The sequence below is a fragment of the Melanostigma gelatinosum genome (assembly GCF_949748355.1).
Source record: "Melanostigma gelatinosum genome assembly, chromosome: 10".
Classification (NCBI taxonomy): domain Eukaryota; kingdom Metazoa; phylum Chordata; class Actinopteri; order Perciformes; family Zoarcidae; genus Melanostigma; species Melanostigma gelatinosum.
In genome coordinates, this window is record NC_136643.1 from 4,100,765 (window position 1) to 4,119,299 (window position 18,535).

At 44.6% G+C, this 18,535-nt stretch overlaps 2 protein-coding genes across 3 annotated transcripts; one reads left to right on the forward strand and one right to left on the reverse strand.

Annotated features, from left to right (window-relative positions):
• Positions 1-571: 571 nt before the first annotated feature.
• cUnh2orf69 (chromosome Un C2orf69 homolog) lies at positions 572-5,212 on the forward strand (the record flags this gene model as incomplete). Its single annotated transcript, XM_079277328.1, has 3 exons — positions 572-1,185; positions 3,235-3,473; positions 4,735-5,212. The coding sequence occupies exons 1-3, from the start codon at positions 886-888 to the stop codon at positions 5,210-5,212; spliced, it is 1,017 nt and encodes a 338-aa protein (XP_079133454.1). The 5' UTR covers positions 572-885.
• A 4,901-nt stretch (positions 5,213-10,113) lies between these two features.
• stk17b (serine/threonine kinase 17b (apoptosis-inducing)) lies at positions 10,114-17,438 on the reverse strand. Of its 2 annotated transcripts, none has more exons than XM_079277327.1 (7): positions 16,882-17,438; positions 13,667-13,879; positions 12,770-12,908; positions 11,947-12,073; positions 11,511-11,559; positions 11,007-11,186; positions 10,114-10,360 (listed from the first exon to the last, which is right to left on the reverse strand). In XM_079277327.1, exons 1-7 carry the CDS (start codon positions 17,001-17,003, stop codon positions 10,126-10,128), a joined length of 1,065 nt encoding a protein of 354 aa, XP_079133453.1. In that variant the 5' UTR covers positions 17,004-17,438; the 3' UTR covers positions 10,114-10,125. The 2 variants fall into 2 exon arrangements, with proteins under 2 accessions (XP_079133453.1, XP_079133452.1); XM_079277326.1 differs by having other exon boundaries at positions 10,114-10,430.
• Between the last annotated feature and the right edge of the window lie 1,097 nt (positions 17,439-18,535).

An 18,535-nucleotide genomic window follows, 5' to 3' on the forward strand; every position in this document is an offset into this window, starting at 1 on the left:
TAATGTAAATCCTGATGTTCCCCCCCTGCTGTGTGCTGAGATGCTTCAGAGCAGGAGACAAACTGAACTCTTGGCTCATCCTCTGCGGACCGTGTTGCAGTCAGTATGACAGTGAAGCCTTCTCTGCGCAGAGAATAAATACTTTAAAGACAGACTTCTTTCCTCAACGTCTTGTTTCAGTATTATAGGACTCACTCGGTACTATTGAATAGTTTTTTCCCATCACATGAATCAGCTTGGAAAGACATTCTGGAAAGTAGGTAATCCTCTGATTAATTTCTTAAGAGAAGTAGAAAGAATATTACAAAGATTGTTTAAGATAATATACTGCGTCCCTCTCCAGACCAGTAGGTGGCGGTAATGCACCTATGGTGCTGGTAAAGACGCCGATAAAACGCAAATAAGAAACATTCTGGGATTAGCGCACGCTAGCTAGCTAACTAGCAAGCCGCTAAATGAGTAGGACTTAAATACTCAATGTTTCATCCACACCCTTGTTACAGCGTAGGAAAGCCCAATGCCATCGCTGGACGAGTGGCAACATTTTCTGTAATCGGTGTCCTAAGCATTGGAAGCAGCTAGCTAGCTAAGTAGCCAGCCGCAGCTCCAACTTCACGTTACGCCCCTCTCTTCCGCAGACAGACCCCATTTCTTAACTGTCACAATTAAACATCAATTCAAACAATGAGAAACAGAGGACGAATAGAGCAGTGTGCGAAGATAAGTATTTGGGCTACAGCCACATACGGGATAATTGCGTTGACGTTAGCTGCAGATAATGTGCTGCTAATAGAGACTGGTAGCTATAACGTTAGCTGACAGCAGCCACAACATAGAGCGACTGCGTTAAGAGACAACTCCAATCATTTTCTTATTTTAGAGTCCATGCTAGCCATTCAAGCAGCTGCAGCGGGCGTCTCTCTAATAGCTGTGGCCAAAACGATGACTTCTGTGGCAGCGACGACATCTTCTGAACCCCCGGGACTGAGCGCGTCAGCCAGCCGGGGTGCACGCACCGGGAGCCCGCGGCAGAGGCTCCAGAAGCTGCTCGCTGTACCCGGATACGACCCGAGCCGAGTTAACGACCTACTGCTCCTCCGGCCCGACACAGACGGCCAGACTACCGCAGAACTTAAGGAGGAGAGCGGCAACAGACATGTTGTGTTTTTCCACGGGGACATTCAGGTGAGTGTGATGAGGGTATGAGCGCATGTTTGAGGCGTCTGTTGATCTCAGGTTATCCCAACGACTCACTGAGAAATCTGTAAGATTATGGTATGGTGAGATCTAAACGCCATGTGACATGTACAGGGTAAGGGTCATGTATCTTTCCAGATCTCCTGCAGGTTGTTGCATAATGCGGGGAACCACTTTCAGGCTAGCTTGCATTGGAATTGTTTCCCACTTTAGTAGCAGGGTAGTTCATTCTGCACAAATTATTATTTACTGTCCCCGTATAACACAATCGTAAAACAACAAAGGGCAGATATTTGACCCCGTCACTCTTGGCGTCTCTTAGCTACGTTGATATCGAGTTCACTTTATTCATACTGTGTTGGAGAGGATGTCTCGGGCTCAGTGATAAGCCACATAGTTCAACTGAAGGAAGCACTTCACAGCTCAGTCTATCACGCACAAGTACAGTTATGACACTTGTCTGTCCATGGCGGGTATTGGAGCATGATAGGGGACCGCTGCAGAGATGAGGTGCACTTGCTCTATTTAATCCACCTTTAGCTGTGAGTTGGATCGTCTTTGTGGAAGATTTGACTAAATTGAACATGGTTTTTCTGAGTCGGAGCTGAAAATGACCAGACTGCAATTCCCAGAAATCCACTGTGCGAAGAGTTTGTGTAGGGATTTAAAAACATTTGACAATGCCACACTGTAATAATATTCCGTACATAGGACCTGAGAAAACATCTGAGGCATTCAGTATTTTGAAGCTTTTTTGCTACCGTCCACAGAGTAGTGTTGACGTATAAGTCATCACTAGTCATCTTTCTCTTATGTTAGAAACCATCCAACAGTCCGGTTAAATACATATTTTTGAACAACCATCTTGGATGTGCCCTATGAGAGCAGAGGACGTTCATGCTTTTCAAGGTGTTTTTGAAGAGCAGAGCACTTAAAGGAAAAAACTAACTTTTTGTGGATGGGAGCACGAGTAATTTCACCCTGAGATGTCAGTGTGTGTGTGTTTGATGAATTGACAGCTGACCAGCAGATGAGAAGAGAGTTTCTGAACATGCAGTTGTGATTAAACTGCTGTGAGGAATAAGTAGGACTCAGTGTCCCTCCAGCCTGGGCCAAAAGTCAAATTGCTGCAGCTGCCAGATTACGGAAAACTGTCTCATCAGAGGCATTTTGGTCCCCCCTTTTTTTTTTTGGTAAGTGGAAGGGACACTTATTAATCAAGTGTAAAAAAAAAAAAGAAGAAGAATAGGAGTAAAAGAAAATTAAACATCAGCTATTTGTTTCCCTTTCTAATTGCTTTCAAGAATCCAAGCGCTGACATTCACTGAAGCTTTAGTCGCGCCCGATCCAGCCGTACGTTGTCCTCATTTGCAATTCATCCGGCGGCTTCCCAGGCAAGTGTTAATGTTCCTCCAGTGTGCTGGTATCTACCAGGAGACGTTGGTATGCGTGGGGTGCTGTCCCCGTCATGTTTGCATGTAGATAAAATGAGGTCGCTTGTTGTTCAGGACCTCTGAGTCTGAGTGAGGAGACGCTGCCGATGGCGCGAACCAAGAGTGTCAAAGAGGGGATGTGGAGAACTTCTTTTCTTGTCGCTCACAGTTTGAAGTCATCGGTTGTCAGAGAGACGCATCAATACTTCTTGCAAACATCTTTGACTTTTAGAGTCTTTTTTTGGGAGATTTCTTTTTATTCTTAGATCTGAATTTAAGTGTTTGAAGGCCGAATATCACTGTCTTCTTCTTCTTCTTCTTCTTCTTCTTCTTCTTCTTCTTCTTCTTCTTCTTCTTCTTCTTATTATTAGCTGGACAAGTTTATGTTCCAACACTTTATGTTGCAAAGATACATGCTCTAATCATCACAAACACATTGACTGAAAGAGCTCATTTTAGGGATTAAGGGATGCACGTATCTGTAAGCTCAAACAAATGCAAAGCGATAAGTGATTTATATATCGTATACTTCACCTTCTTCCAGTTTGTATCAGTTGTTCACTGCAGCTTCACATCCCGTCTCTCTTCGTGTTGTTCGGTGCAGAACTTCGAGGAGGAGATGGCTCTGCAGCCTGAAGGAGCCCAGTGGCTCTCCTGGAGCCTGGAACAGGTCGCCCTCACCCTGGGCCGACGTTTCCCGGGCCGGCACGTTTGGGTGGTCAGAGCCGGCCGCATGTATCTCCACAAGTTCAGCAGCTACCATAACTTTGTGGAGAGCAACATGTTCGGGGCCCCAGAGCACTCGCCGTACTCTCCTGACTCCGGAGCGTTTCTCCAGCTCAGGTCTGTATTTCAACTCCTTTTCTTCTCTGATCGGCTTAGTCAACATATAGTTATCGTGACATTTTCAAATTTGCTTTAATATTTGCACGTTGTTCCGATTTGTCAGCTGTGTTAAGCACTTGTTTGGCCACTTGGGGGCAGCAAACAAGCTTTAAACACAACACGCTGTAACATGCACACAGTGTTTGTGTCCACAGTCACTCTTCTTTCAGCTGTTTTGATCTCCACCAACTCCTGAGGGAAACGTCTGGCTATTTAGCTGATCCATTCCTCGAAATTAGTTTCGTTAATTTTTTCCACTCATTCATTCACAATCCAACAAATTGACCATACAGTTATCAAAGTGGTTGATTTGTACTAAATCATCACATCACAAATAGAATCACATCAAACACAATATTCTGAAGCCTGAGCTTATTGTGCGTACACTTAATTCTGCACAAAGCATTTCTATAATTCGACCCAAAATAGCAGAGAATCAAAAACAAACCAAAATATAATAAAGAACCATGACATCATAGATTGCCAGTCCATGGAGGTCAAAATAAAGAATCGTTTCTGTCGTGTCACTCCTCAGTGTCGGCCACACTTTGTGTCTTTCAGTTGTAATGTTTTTGTACGTTTCCTAAACACACATCACTATTTCCTCTTGATGAATTGTTGCATGAAGATTGAATTAGTGCTAGTTGTGTCAGTGTTTACACTTCAACACGTTATGTAATGTATGGAACTATGAGTGAGCAGTATAGAATATAGAATACATTCTGAGTTTTCTTTCATGATGTCCTTCGTTTTATGCAGTATTGCAATGGTTGTAGACAAGTCTATGGTCTATTATCACTCCAAACAATGTTTTCTGACTCTTTGAGTTTTTATTTCATGAATCATAAGCCAGCTAGTCTCTGTCTTCGTTATAATATTGCGTATAGTGACCTTCAGACACCGTACAATACAACAACCCTGCCTCAGCTTTCTTTGAAAACTCATAAGGTTATTGAGGTTATTGCCTCAGCTTTTACTAAAGCTGACGCTGGCATACTTAACCGCTGCCCGTGTGATGGTTATCTTCAGTAGTGGCCGTCTGAATTCTTAGTGCATCAGTCTTAAAGACTTCTGTATTGCCAGAGTCTGAAACGGACTCTGACTGAGACGCAGAAGAGGGCGTCTGCTAAAATGACCACTGAGTAGAATCCTCACCTCTGAGGAGAGAGTGTTTACTGCACGGTGACTGCATGGTGAGTGTTAGCGTTTCTGACTGCAGGGCCCTGCTGAGCCACGGCATGGAGCGAGCCCACCTACCGAACCCCCCTCGGCCACAGGGAGGCTCTGACGGCCCCCCCTCAGGGTTCTCCCTGGCCCTGGTGGGCTTCAGCAAAGGCTGCGTGGTGCTGAACCAGATGGTGTACGAGCTGGCCGGGGCCCGAGCGGACCTGCAGATGTCGCACTTCGTCGAGGGCGTCTCGGACATGTACTGGCTGGATGGCGGGCACCCGGGGGGCAGCGAGACCTGGGTGACCAACCAGCAGCTGCTGAAGGAGCTCGCCGCCAGCGGGGTATCGGTCCACGCCCACGTGACCCCTTACGAGGTGTGCGACCCCATGCGGGCGTGGGTGGGCCGCGAGCACGGACACTTTATCAAGACCCTGGAGGAGTTCGGGGCCCGTCCGAGTAAGAATCTTCACTTTGAGGACGAGCCCCCCTCCATCGAGAACCACTTCAGGGTCATCCAGCAGTTTTGAGTTTGCTTGTGAGCGCTTACATGCAGATTCAGTCGTATTTGCCGCTCTTACCTAATTTTTCTTTGATTTAAGGGCTCAGACCTGAGAGCATGTGAGCGATGCTGGTGTGTTGTACCTTTCACAGCTCAATGTACTTGACCCGACCCGTTTGAATGATCCGGGAGCTTTTTCCCTGCTCCTGAATAGGAATATGCAAGTGTGAGAATGGTCTTCCTTCTTAACTCTTCAGGCTAAATGTGAGCGTTTCCATTTGATTCTGGCTCGAGCTACGAGCTGCTTGCAGAGTTGTCCATTCAGAAACACGAATGATTCATGTTCAGTTGGATTTTGCTCATGAGAGAATTCCTCTTTGTTTAATTAAGGACTTATTTAAATTTCCGGTATGATTCATAATTGAACCTAAAGGTGCAATGTGTAAGATGTGGCCACAATTTTAGATTAAAATACTCCAAAAATGAACTGATTCTGCACAGAATGAGAAGAGGTCAAAGACGTCTTCTGCATGGTGTTGCAGAGATATCTACTGAAATGAGCATGCTAGTTTAACCCTACATGTTCATTCACACACTTCAGTAGCAGCTAGCTGTAGCAGTTAGCATTCAGCCAGCACTAAACCCCGGCACACGGGGGTCACAGCGGTCTGGTGGAGCGCTGGGTCTAACCTTCGTGACGGCAGCAACATAGTTTGCTGATCCAGCAGGGAGTCATGGTGGTCCCTCGCTGGCTGTATTCCACCTGCTGGACGGTCAGTCTACCGGAGAAGTGAGAGGACCAAACAAAAATGAGTTGTTTTCTTGTTTCTGCCACTTTGGATTCAATCCAACAAAGAATCTATCAAAGCGAAATGAAGCGTACAGCCCCGGTCAGTGTCAGTGTTTCCCTGCTGTTCGCTTTAGAATGAATCACTGTACATGTAGACTGTATGGACCCAGTGGTAGAGCTGACATGCTGCCTCCTTTTGTTTTGGAGCAGGTTGCCAGGTTCTACACATTGCACCTTCTTAAAGGATATTTGGCTGAAGCAGAACCGCATATTACGTTGTGTTGATACCGGCACTTGTTTTAGACGCGTGAATGTCTGAACTTGACTCTAGAGAGTCGGGTTCAGACTTAATCAGTTGGTCTCTCGGTAGTGATTCTTCATTGTATTCCAATGTTTACTCGAGTTCCATTGTCATCCTTCAGTTTGATCCCAATAGTGGATCGTCCAATCATTCATAAGAGCTTTTTGTTGTAAATGTCACACAGTTGACACAATCTAACCTCCAGCTCCATCAAGTAGCTGCTCTGGACCTTTCAGTCCCATCACATGGTCTTCGCGTTTAAGTCCATCCGCTGATGATCATGTGGACCTCGAGGAGACATTTTGTCAACTGCTGTTTTCAAGTTAATGTTTCAATGCAACGCCTACATTCTATGATACTTCCTTTTTTGTTGCGATGACATCCCGGCTCATTTCTTCATAACAAACTTATTACATATCACTTCATTTTTATTTTTTTTCACTAAGCACTTGCTGTCTCTTTGGTTGGATCTTTTTCTCCCAACACATTTTATAGTTTTGGTTTTGACAGCATATCAAATTACCTTATAAACGTTTTAACCAAACAAACATGTTTTGTTAAAATGAAAACTTTTTACTAGAATTTACATTTACTGGTCAGTTTTTTTTTTTTCTGCATTGTTGATAATGAACATTGTTTATTGAAATGTGTGAGAACTCCTAGCTGCTGTGGGAATGTGTATTCATATCTGTGATGTATTCCAGTCTGTATGATCTCTGTATGCTGACATAGCATCTTTGCACTACGCTGCTGATGGCTGTAACTCATCTTGCTGAATGTAACTTCAGATCATTCCACAACATTTACTACTTGTATGCTCTTTAAAGGAGGAGGACATGTAAGATTCTTAAGGTATAAAGCAAGTGCACACCCAAGAGAAATTGTGTTATTTAGAATCAAGTGCTGGCTAATTTGTCGCCCTGGTGACTGTTACCCAATGATGGCTCGACTGCAACAGAGAAATGGATGTAGGATAATGAGACATCAACAAAAACACATCAAAGACTCCACATATTTTCTACAACCTTTAATGAGCTTTTTCACTTCTCGTGGTGAAACCTACATATTAGCCTGCAGTTGATCAGAATACAATAAGGATTATGTGTCTTGTTTTAGTCATTTCAGACGCATTCAGAATGCTCATACATTTAAAAAGAGAATATAAAAAGCAAAATAAACATACATCTCTGAAACATGTATTTGCTTGTGGCTGGTGTGTCTGTAACCCACAGTATCTGTGGTCTCACGGCACTAAGCAGGAGCGTAGGGTGACATCAGCGGCCTGATGGCTGAAGGCTGAGCTCCTCCTGCCCACGACAATGAGCACTCACACACAGAGAGGCCACGGGCAACTAGCCGCTGGAATGGACCCGGTACAACAGCTGTACTAAACAACAGAATCACCACCATAGAGGTCACGTTCAAGAGACGAGACGGGACGGGACGGCAAACACGAGCCGCTCTGTGCGAAGCACTCCGTCATCCTGAGAAGTGAGATCCCGACATCACCGCACTGCAAAACAAGTCTGTCTCGTCTCACGCATTCAGCTACTCGTCAAGTCTTCAAACTTGTTTTACAGATGACACATAACAGGAAAGAGGAACCATCACTCCTTTAGAAATTTAGACACGAGTAACTTCCTGTATTGAGATTATTTCAAGACACCGACACCTGTTTGGAGACATATCGGAACAAGTAGTTGACTGACTGTGAACATACTTGAGTCATGATATGACGTAAGAGTCCAGCTTATTTCCTTGTACAGTAGCAAAAGAGGTGCAGCGGCCATAATCCCCTGACCCTCACACAGATGTTCTTTCCAGCTGATTGGAGAATAAAATTTTTACAAGCTCAAGGGGAATCTGCTGGCTCGGTGAGATTAAATTACTTTGTCGAGATGAACATCTTTTACAGTGTGTTGTTCCAGTTTAAGGATGACAGCATACAGATGAGAGCATGGCCGTGGCTGGAGACGCCCAACCCTAACCCTAACCCACACAAAGGCCATTGTACCAGCCGGTGACAAGAAGAAAAACAACAACAATGTGGTCTTATTCTGCCGGACACCTCGGAACGTTTCACTGGAGGTTAAGATCAATCACTTTAGTTGCTTTCATTCTGTGACCAACAGATGGCCGATCCTGTGAATCAATAGCACCGTGTATTTCCACACTAGACAGTGGTTCCGTCTCATCCGTCCCTTTCTAAAACCATCACTCCCACTTTCTGGTCCCTCAAATCATTTCATGCCTACATATCTTATCATGCAGCGTCACAACTCCAAGGAGCAGTTATGACCATTCAAACTATGACTTCAGTCACTTCTTCCAACGTCTTCCTCTCGACTCCTTTAGCTCCCGGTACCACCTTCATCTAGCCCTCATCTTCCAATCCACTGCAGTCCAACATTTCCATTTATTATCCAGCACACTGACCACAACAGCTTGTTTTAAATAACACCGTAAACATCCTCTCCCGCCACAATCAACTCTTCCTTATAAGACACGTTATTTACATCAAAATATAAAGTAGCACATAAATAATAATAACAGGCCCATTAGAATAACATTAAGAATACAACACAAAGTGAGCAGAGAGCGAGCAGCATGCCCTGAGATGAACACAGCATATATACAATAATGTGGTCTTATTCTGCCACATTCTTCAGGCAGGAGTAGCTTTGAATGAAAGGACACTGAATGGCTTTCGGGCGAGGGACTGAATCACACAGGGAACCTCTACAGGACAAGAAAACACAGCGTCATGAGTCGTTTTCCTTCTGCCGATCAGTTTACCATACGTGTGCTTATGAAGTAAGTGCTGAAGTCGAGCTTCTCTTCTTCCGGCTAACAAAGAGGAACCCGCAGCTCGCTGAGGACATCCTAGAGTAAGTGCGGGTGTGGCATGTGAACGACTGTGGGAGTCACAGGGTGCTTGTTTTCTCAGTCGGTCCAGTTTTTAAGTTTCTATCTCATTACAGAAGTATGCCATGAGGATGTGCTGCTGGTGTGAAACCGTGTTCTGTCAATGTCTGTACATGTGGGGGGGCTTTCTTCAGAAGGGGACTATGCTAAGGTCGGACCTATTAAAACTGAGTTCTATCTAAAACCCTGAGCTAAATCTGGATTATTGCAGACATATAAAACACGTCAGTAAGAAGTAATGTGCTGGTGTGTAGTTCAGCCCCTCTGCTGCTCGTCTTTACGTCAGCTTGGATGTGAAATACAGAGACGGAGCTGTGACATAAAGACAGCAGCGTGTTTTATCCACTTTCACTGAACTGGTGACGGAATGACCCAAACATCGGAGTGCAAAGGGTTACCGTGATGCTGTGCAGCGGTCTCTGATTCTCTTCAACATGCAAACCGGGACGTCGTCACACTTCCTCACTGCAGAGGTGCCAATTTCGATGTCACACTAAGACTTAAGGCAGAGCGCTGTGAACTTGAAAAAGATAGATTTTAAATGCACGAGAGAGGTATTGCATAGAAGCCCTCCACACTCGCCTTCATCAAGCACAACAGAGTTGGCCTGATGCAGCGCTTTGAAACTACCAGAGATTTCACCAATGAAAGGAATTAAATACTTCAGGTTAAACACACTGCATTAATTGAGACATACTGTACAGTTTTCACACTTCCTTTTTCTAACAGCGATGGATCAGTGACAGATCTCACAATTTAGCTGGTTATCTTTGGTCTGAGTGGTCCATCTTGGAATTTAGCAAATTAGTGAGATACATATACTTTTGAGTGGTGACAGACGGTTTTCTGGAGGCTTTAAAATAATTTAAAAGCTCACATGGGAGAAGCGGGCCCCCTCCCAGCTTTCGTTTTGCTTATTTATTTTTCAAAAGTCGCCGTCTCCAGTGGCGGGCCTTTCCTCGTCGAAGCGGAACTTTTTTGCATGCGAGTGGGGCGACTCCAGGAAGTTCTCCTTGTCTTCGGGGTCCTCGGGTGGGGCTGTCCACTTGGTGCCGCAGCTCCTTTCGCGGACGGTGCGGGTGGCGGGGGCCGGCTCGGGGCTCAGACAGAGCTGCCACAGCCAGGGGTGACTCATGCACTCTGCAGCGCTGGGCCGGTCCCTGTGGGCAGAGAGCAGCGTTACGCACCTGCAGTCCAGCGCTGTGTTCATGCCGCTCACTATTACTTTCACTGTCGATTAAAGACAAACTTACTTTTTAAATTTTCAATGTTCATCCGTGACAATGGAAACCTTTTAGCAAACACTAAGCCAAGCTTTCTGTCCTCCAACACAACAAACTCAAACACCAGCACTCAAACAGACCGGGTCGAGGGAAAGAAAGTAGTTTCATTTCGCTGTAGGCTTTTCCATAATGTTGTCCAGAAATACTCATCATGTGAGCCTGCTCGTGGAAAAGACAACACATGAGGGTGAGGGTCTGCCCAGAAGGACTACATTGCAGCCGGTTTAGCGGCTTCCATCTGCAGCCTTCTCCCTCAATACTGGACCAGTTTCAAAAACTGTCACTTAGGCACAGAAACGTGGGAAAATGAATCTGTGTGACTTCCTCACACACGAGCAGACTTTGTTCTAAAATAAGACATCACGTGACGGTTGGGCTGCCTCGTGGAAAAGTCCTCCTTTTGTTTACAGCTCTGTGCTAACATTCCATTTAATTCATTCAAAATAAATCCCTTGACTGTGTTTCTATTCTTGGGGAGACTGAGGTGAGTTAACACACACACACACACACACACACAACTCACTCTGGTGTTTTGACCAGCAGCTTGCGGACAAAGTCCACGGCCAGCTCAGACACCCTGGAGAAGGCCTCCCTGCTGTAGTCCACGTTGACCTGGGACACGTTCAGATACGTCTCCTGCTTGTCGTTCCCGGCGAACGGAGACTCGCCCGTCACCAGCATGTAGGCTATGACACCCACACTCCTGAGGAACACACACACATGCACGAGGAACACAGTCAAAACATGCGTCTGAGGGCTGAATACCAGAGGGCACACTTGGGTGACTGATTTAGAAAAATATTTTGAATAAATAAATCATTTTCACAATTTTGGCAACCACAAAAGTGAGAACACACGAGGAGATTACAATAATCACCCAAAGTGTAAACAGCTATTAGCATTTGCAGAGCTACTCTGTGGTCTGTGGCTCTCCTCCCTTTTCATTTACAAATCGTTTGGCTTTAGAGTTACAGCGACACAAACGACGGTCAACACGCGACACCTTGTTTTGCAAGAATGGACTCACCACAGGTCAGTCGCTGTCGTGATTGGCTCATAATTCAGGATCTCGGGAGCTGAGCGAGGACATGAAAGAAAAAGTCAGTTGTTACTCAATCTCACAAGAATGTTGTCATTTCCTGTATCATTTCATACCTCGGGTTGTTTTATATCACCACTACTGACGTTTCTGTTGTTTGTAGTAAATTACTTTTTTGGGCTCGAGTAAAATGTACACAGGAAGTTGTACTCTGATCTCTGTCCACAAGTGTGGTGAATCACGCTAAAGCTACGACTTTCTCAGTACCCATAAACTACTTATCATTTGTGAGAGTTTCACCTCGGAGACCTACAAAGGCGTCTCTATCAGCGTTACACGAGACGGGTCACTGAAACGTGGTCATGCTGGTGATGCCTGATGTGTTTAGAGTAATCAAAGCGGGGCTTTACGAACATCACCTTACCCACATACTCAGGTGTGCCAAGTATCTCTCGGAGCTCTCCGACCGCGCCCAGTCTGCGCGCCAGGCCGAAGTCCACGATCTTTATGTCTCCTGGAGGAGACAAGCTGGTCAGGAGGATGTTCTGCGGCTGAGAGGGAAACACGAGGTGAACATCACGCAGAGAGCACAACACTGGAAAGATAAGACGTGCTGTACTTTCAACTTATTACATAACTGGAGTCCTCTTGGAACACCTATTCAATAACGAGACGTGTTTACTTTTCTGTAGCATGATTATTGGTTTAAGTGCTGGAAATGTACTGGCCATATGACACTGTGTCAACACTACTATTGTTTCATTATTGCATCATCCTCAAGAGAAGTTGAGAACGTACAGTACGTTGCTCGTTCTGTTTACACCAAACACACCGATCTATTTGGTGCTTTTGAAGCCGATCAGCATCTGCTGACAACTGGACATGTTAAATTCAAATTTCACTGGAATAATGCTGGGTGTCTTAAAGTTGCAGATCCACCTTGACCTTAGGCCTGGTAACAAACACTTGTTTCAATGTTGCAGCACTTGTTTTACCAGTGCTTTCTCACTTTGCCCTGTTGCCAGCTCTAACCCGTCTTAACTGTGCCATGAAGATAGGAAATTGGGGTTTTGAATCCACAACTTCTCTAAGAAAAGGGAATACGCAGTCGAGCACTTGAGGGGGAAGTTTGCAGCGAAGCGAGTGAGCGTGTAAAAATAGTTCCCCTCGTCCTCAACTACACTCATGCGTGTCATTTTCTACGTGTGTGTGTGCGTGCGTGTGTGCGTGCGTGCGTGCGTGCAGACCTTCAGGTCCAGGTGCACCAGGTTGCTCTGGTGGAGGTGGTAGACTCCCTCCAGTGTTTGCCTGATCAGACGGGTGATCTGGGCCTCCGGCAGCAGCTCCTCAGACACGCAGTGGTCAAATATCTCTCCACCGGCCGCACTGGGCAAAGAGGAAACGCACCGTAAATACCAGGTACTGTTCATGAAACGCTCGTCTACTAAGAGGTCCACGGAGAGCAAGATACCCGGCAGTTTTGTGACATTTGAAGCAGTTTGTTTGTGATGCACTTTCAACGCTAGAAACAGAAATATAGTGTATTGGTGGTTTTAGTGGCCGACCCACAGCCAGAGGGCCTCTGTCTGATCCTACAAGTGACATTGAGCAGGAAAGCAGCCTTCCTTCCTGCTCGCTCGCTGTAAAACACTGCAGCTAAGAGCATCAGCCAAAGTTGACACAAAGCCCTAAAGTGGTGGTGCAGAATACAAAGTTCACCTGATTTCATGACATTTCAGGTTGTTTTGAGCTGTCGGGCCGTCTTAGATCACCAAAGTGAGTTGTGCAAGCTGTCCTAAAGCGTCTCCGACAACAAGTATGTAACTGTGGTCAACTGTGCATTCTTATTTCCATTCTGCCTCTCACATCCAGTTTCTGTTTCGGTGTCCATGCAGTTCATCTAGATCTGGAGTTTCAGCTCAAGCTGTACAGTAATGTCGCCTACAAGCCTGATAAAGCGGTTGGACAATGAGCATTACATAAAGAGTGTCTCAGCTCCTTAACATTGGACAAACAGGACTTTTCCCGTATGCAGGCATCTACAGGATCCCTCTGCTGTTTGTGGTAGAAACATTGAGCCGGTGTTAGACAGATCGTTAAACATGGCGTCCCAACATGTGCCACTGGCTCTGTTGTGAACTCACTACTCCAGCAGCAGGATGATGTCGTGATCCGTCTCGTACGCAGTGTGCAGGTTGACCACTCGGGTGTTGTTGCGGGCGGTCTCCAGGACGGCCATCTCGTGAATGACATCTGCCCGGCAGTCGCGACCTCGCCTCCTCTTCCGCAGGAACTTGGCGGCGAACACTTTCCCCGTGGCCTTCTCCACGCAGCGCCGGACCACGGCAAACTTCCCCCTGGGGAGCACAAAGTGGACATGTAACGTAAAGGCAGCCTGGGGGACATTCTGTTGCACATTTACTACATTTTACTGTTTTATAATGTTACAACAGGTTCCCACAATACTTTCTAAATAAAACAATACATTACATTTATCATTTGTAAATGATTGCAGCATTGAGACAGTGGTGCCATCATTCGATTACATCTTGGTTTGATCATTGTGGTAATTGTTCATGTTACTCAATGCTGGGAGGATAGTGGCTACCTGCTACTACATGCATGCCCCAGACTCATCATGGCAACAATCCAGCACTACAGAATGATTGGAAACAAGCAGTGCTAATATGGGTGTTCATCACACATAATATTCATTTGAGTCTGTTGGTTTTCTAAATGCTTTAAAGGGGACGTATCGTGGAAAACTAACTTTTTCCTTTTGGTATCTGGAGTGCCTCTTAACCCTCAAACTGTGAAATCAGACTAGATGTGATTCAACAAGCCATTCGGATCCTTTTCCACATGCAGGCTCATTACAATATACCGGCCACGGCTCGAGAGCCTTGGCAAAGGTGCACCACGTTTTTCTGGGCTTAAAGATACAGGCGCTAAAACGGAGCGTCCCAGGCCGAGCGTGAATACAGGTACGTTCACACAGACTGTAAGAGGAAAATAATGTTTTGATGAACGCTAAAGTATGTAAACATGTTCTAGCAGAAAGCCAAAATATAAGCATGAACCTGACAATGAGCATGATATGTCACCTTCAACTTTATCTCCTAAGATACGCCTAAACAAGAAGGCCGGCAAAATGATTAACTCTCAGAATATCCTGAGAACTAGACCTACCTTTCCCTCTCTGAAACAACAACATTTGGCTGATATTGACTTCAATTAGCGGAAGCACTTCTAGACAAGGCCTTGCAATGACCGCGACAAAAGAAGAAAACTATTTAAATCCAAAATGAACTGCGAAGGTTTCAGACCCAGAAGGACGACTCTGAAATAGAAGAACAATGGCGCTAAACTGTCCTACTTCGTAGCACCGCCTATCACTGGCATTAGTCATGTATTGTCATGCAGTCTTAGCATTTGACACAGCATGAAGCATTATTCTTCACTTTTAACTGTAACGTTATTAAAGGAGCATTCCACAAATTCAGTATTACATTTCAGCAAACTTGTGCGACTTGAGTGAGACACATTATATTTTAAATATAATCTAAGCAGCAGAGGCCGATATATTCTTATAGAATATAAGTAAAGCTAAAAAAACAAAACAGCAGGATCCTATAATTCCCATGATGCAACTCAGTGGTTCTTCTTTAGATCCTCCTTAACCAGTAAATGGCCGCACCTTTAAACTGCTGTTAATCACTCTGTAGTCGTGAGGCACTGATGACGTCATAAGCGGGATCTTCTCTTGACAGAGCTCACTGACAACTGATTCAATTACATGCTGAATAACGAAAGGTAAAGTCATCTTCAAAATCGCTACAATCAACTTCTGGCTACCAGGGGGAAACACATTTAAAAGAAGGTGACACACAGCCACCATTGGCTAACATCTGACTTCACAAACAATAGAAACATCAGCTGTGTTTCTGGCCTCCTGATGCATGTCCACTACTCACACTAGTAGCTCTGGTTTGGTCTACACCAAACATTTCTGACTCTTTAGCTTGCTAGCTGCTATGCTAACCAGCTAGCTGCTAACTCTGTCTGTGGGTTGATACTGGGCAGGTAACAGACTTGTTGTTACTGATGACAACAAACACAAGTGGAAGGTGCAGCCCGATAAAGGAATAGGGAAACACCGTGAGATGGAAACCTCCCACTGTGAAAAGTCAGTGTCATTTCAGACTACGTTGTACCAACGCTGTCAATAACTACACATGCCTTAAAAAGGTGAAAAGTAGAGCCAGAAATTGCTCTCATCATGTTCTCTAAAGTGTTGCACCTCAGAACTTCCTGTTATGGCTAATTGCACACACACAATAAGTGAACAGAAGTGGTCGGTACCATTTCTCCTTTCTAAGAGTGTGGTGCTCGTTTCCTTCCTCCTATTTTGTAATCAGAATTATACGGTGCATGCTGCATGACACATCACTTCAAACACACCTCAGAGATCTCAGGATGTATGATCATCGACCGTCAGTCGTTGCCGTTGCCATGGCACGCACACACGCAAACACATGACAAAGGTCTACTGTAGCACGGACCAGTCCCTCTGGTCCCTCTGGCACCGCCAGGCTCTGGTATTTACAGTGGTGACAGATTACAGTACAGAGTCCAACTGCAGTGAAAAGTATTCATGTTTGCAAATAGAGAAATGAGACGATGCAGACTGGTTAGATAAAGGACAGGTTGAGGGGATGTGTGGCGGTTATTAGGTTTTCAGTCTCATGTTTAGTGTCGTCTAAATCTGTGGTGACAATGTAACTACAGCTTACTGACCCAGTTTAGTCTCAACAACACAGAAAGTGTCATGTGCACCTATGTAACAATACAATGTATGGTACAAGTATCGAATACACAAGTATCGAGATTAGACTACATCATAGAAGTATTACCTAACGTAAACTCTGAGATGAATATGATGGACATGTATGACACAGTCCGGGGCTCTCCTTGCTGCTGCATTGATAAGGCTTCCTGAATCATTGTCAGTCAGTAGTTGCCTAACTGTAACGTGTGATTCATTTGTAAAGTGTGGTCTAGACTCTAGACTGTGCTTATGAGCTATCTTAACAGTCAATTGTGTACTATCGTGCCCGTCCGGCTAGACACGTCATGGCCACACCAATATTCAATATTGAATTGACTATTAACAATCCAGACTCATTTTAAATGCTAATTGTACAATTGATATATATCCCGGCTCTATGTAATGCTAGTAGAATAGTGCACAACAGAACTAACGTTACTTGTGTCGTTCCTGCAGACCGCATACTGCTGAGGAGAGCCCCTCTGTCTCTCTCGGTTGTCCCGGGACAACGGTCACATCAGTTGGACTCACCTGCCGAGCTCTCCGGTGATATCGTACACGCTCTCCATCGGCTCCATGCTGATTGGGGTCTGACTTTCCCCGAGCAGCCCCGGAGCGAGCCCGCTGCGACTGTCCAGCCGCCTCCGAGACATCTTCCTCTCCCGTGGGTAACTTACTGGTCTCGGTCCTGCTGCCAGCTACCCGGCTGGTACTACTGAACGCCGAGTAATACGAGAGACGAACGAAGAAACTAACCCAAGTGTCTGTCTAACGTTTACACTGCCGGCTTCACGTTAGTTACATGTTAATGTTAACCAAGCCGGTTACCGTGCTGCTGTTTAGTTTACGGTTAACGTTACCGACTCCGGTTAGCTTAACTGTCGCTAACTGAGTTAGCTCGATGGTCAATGTCGCGGGTTCAGAAGTGAGTTAAACCGATTTCCCCAATTGCAGCTGAAGAGGAGCGGTTCGTCTTTAAAACGTCTACCTACGGCTGGTTCCAGTCGTCCGCTTATCCAAACTACCGCAGTGGGCCACTATGAAATAGCTTAGTAAGTTTATCGAGAGAGTTTTCGATCATTTTCTTTTTTTACATCCTTCTGTTTGACACTTTGTCGACACGTCACGGCTTGGCGCATGCGCAGTACTGTTGCGTTTGGAAAAAAAAAGGGAGGTCGAGTTTATTTGAAACGTGAATGCAGTTGATGTGTGTGAACTGTAATCATTTACTCCCTCACTGTGTGCAATGGAGAATGAAGACAGCGGACCGTATCGCAGTCTGTTACCGCCAAGAAAAGACAAACTATGAAAAGTTCAGCAATGTCCAAAATAAATCAATCAAAATGACTCACGATAGGTCAGAAATATGAGTGTAATTGTAAAATAGGTCAAATCGTTGACTGTCTAGTAATTCATTGAAAACAAATCATTTTTATTTTATACTTTTTAAATCTCACAATTGTGACTTGATATGACTTTTGACTTTGTCATTTTCCTCATAATTGTAACATAACATCTGAAAATGATGAGTCATAATAACTGTAAGTCATATCTTTGAGTCCAAATTATGAGATGTAGCGTACATCTGAAAGATAAAAAGCCAAAATTATGAGATCAGCCAAATTTTAAGTAAGCATCTTGTTTTTCTCATGTTGTTTTCATTGTAGAGTATAACTTACTTGTTGATCATTTTTACTTACCATGAGTGTTTTTGTTTGTCATTTAAAAAAAATCCTTTTCTACCATGAACACAAGTTTTTCTTTTCCTGTCGGAAATGAGTTTCCACATAAATCTGTCCACTGGGCATGTACATTTTTGACATCTGGCAAAGCATCTGCAGGGCACTGGGAGCCTCATATCTAACCCATAAAGACGAATACTAATGTTATGTATGGGGATATCAGTTGGTATTTGTATATTTGTCCCCATATTGTCTTTAAAATGATTATATTTAGGTTCACCATTATAATGTACTTTAAAGATAATACATTTAGTAATTTCACTCATTCAATTGGTACAAAACTCTTGTAAAAGATAAATAAGAGTCATGTATCATTAATCAAAATTTGCCATTTGTTCTCTTTTATTACAATCATCGGGGTGAAATGGAGACACACACACACACACACAGGAGCTTTGCATAGAGTGGAATTTTGAAAACCGGAGACGTGTCCTGTCAGAAAT

Coding starts and splice junctions, on each gene's coding strand:
- stk17b (XM_079277326.1), bottom strand. CDS start 17,003: ATGTCTCGGAGGCGGCTGGACAGTCGCAGCGGGCTCGCTCCGGGGCTG. Junction 13,880..16,881: donor ATCACCGGAGAGCTCGGCAG/GTGAGTCCAACT, acceptor TGTGCTCCCCAG/GGGGAAGTTTGCCGTGGTCC. Junction 11,560..11,946: donor TGGCACACCTGAGTATGTGG/GTAAGGTGATGT, acceptor GTCCTCGCTCAG/CTCCCGAGATCCTGAATTAT.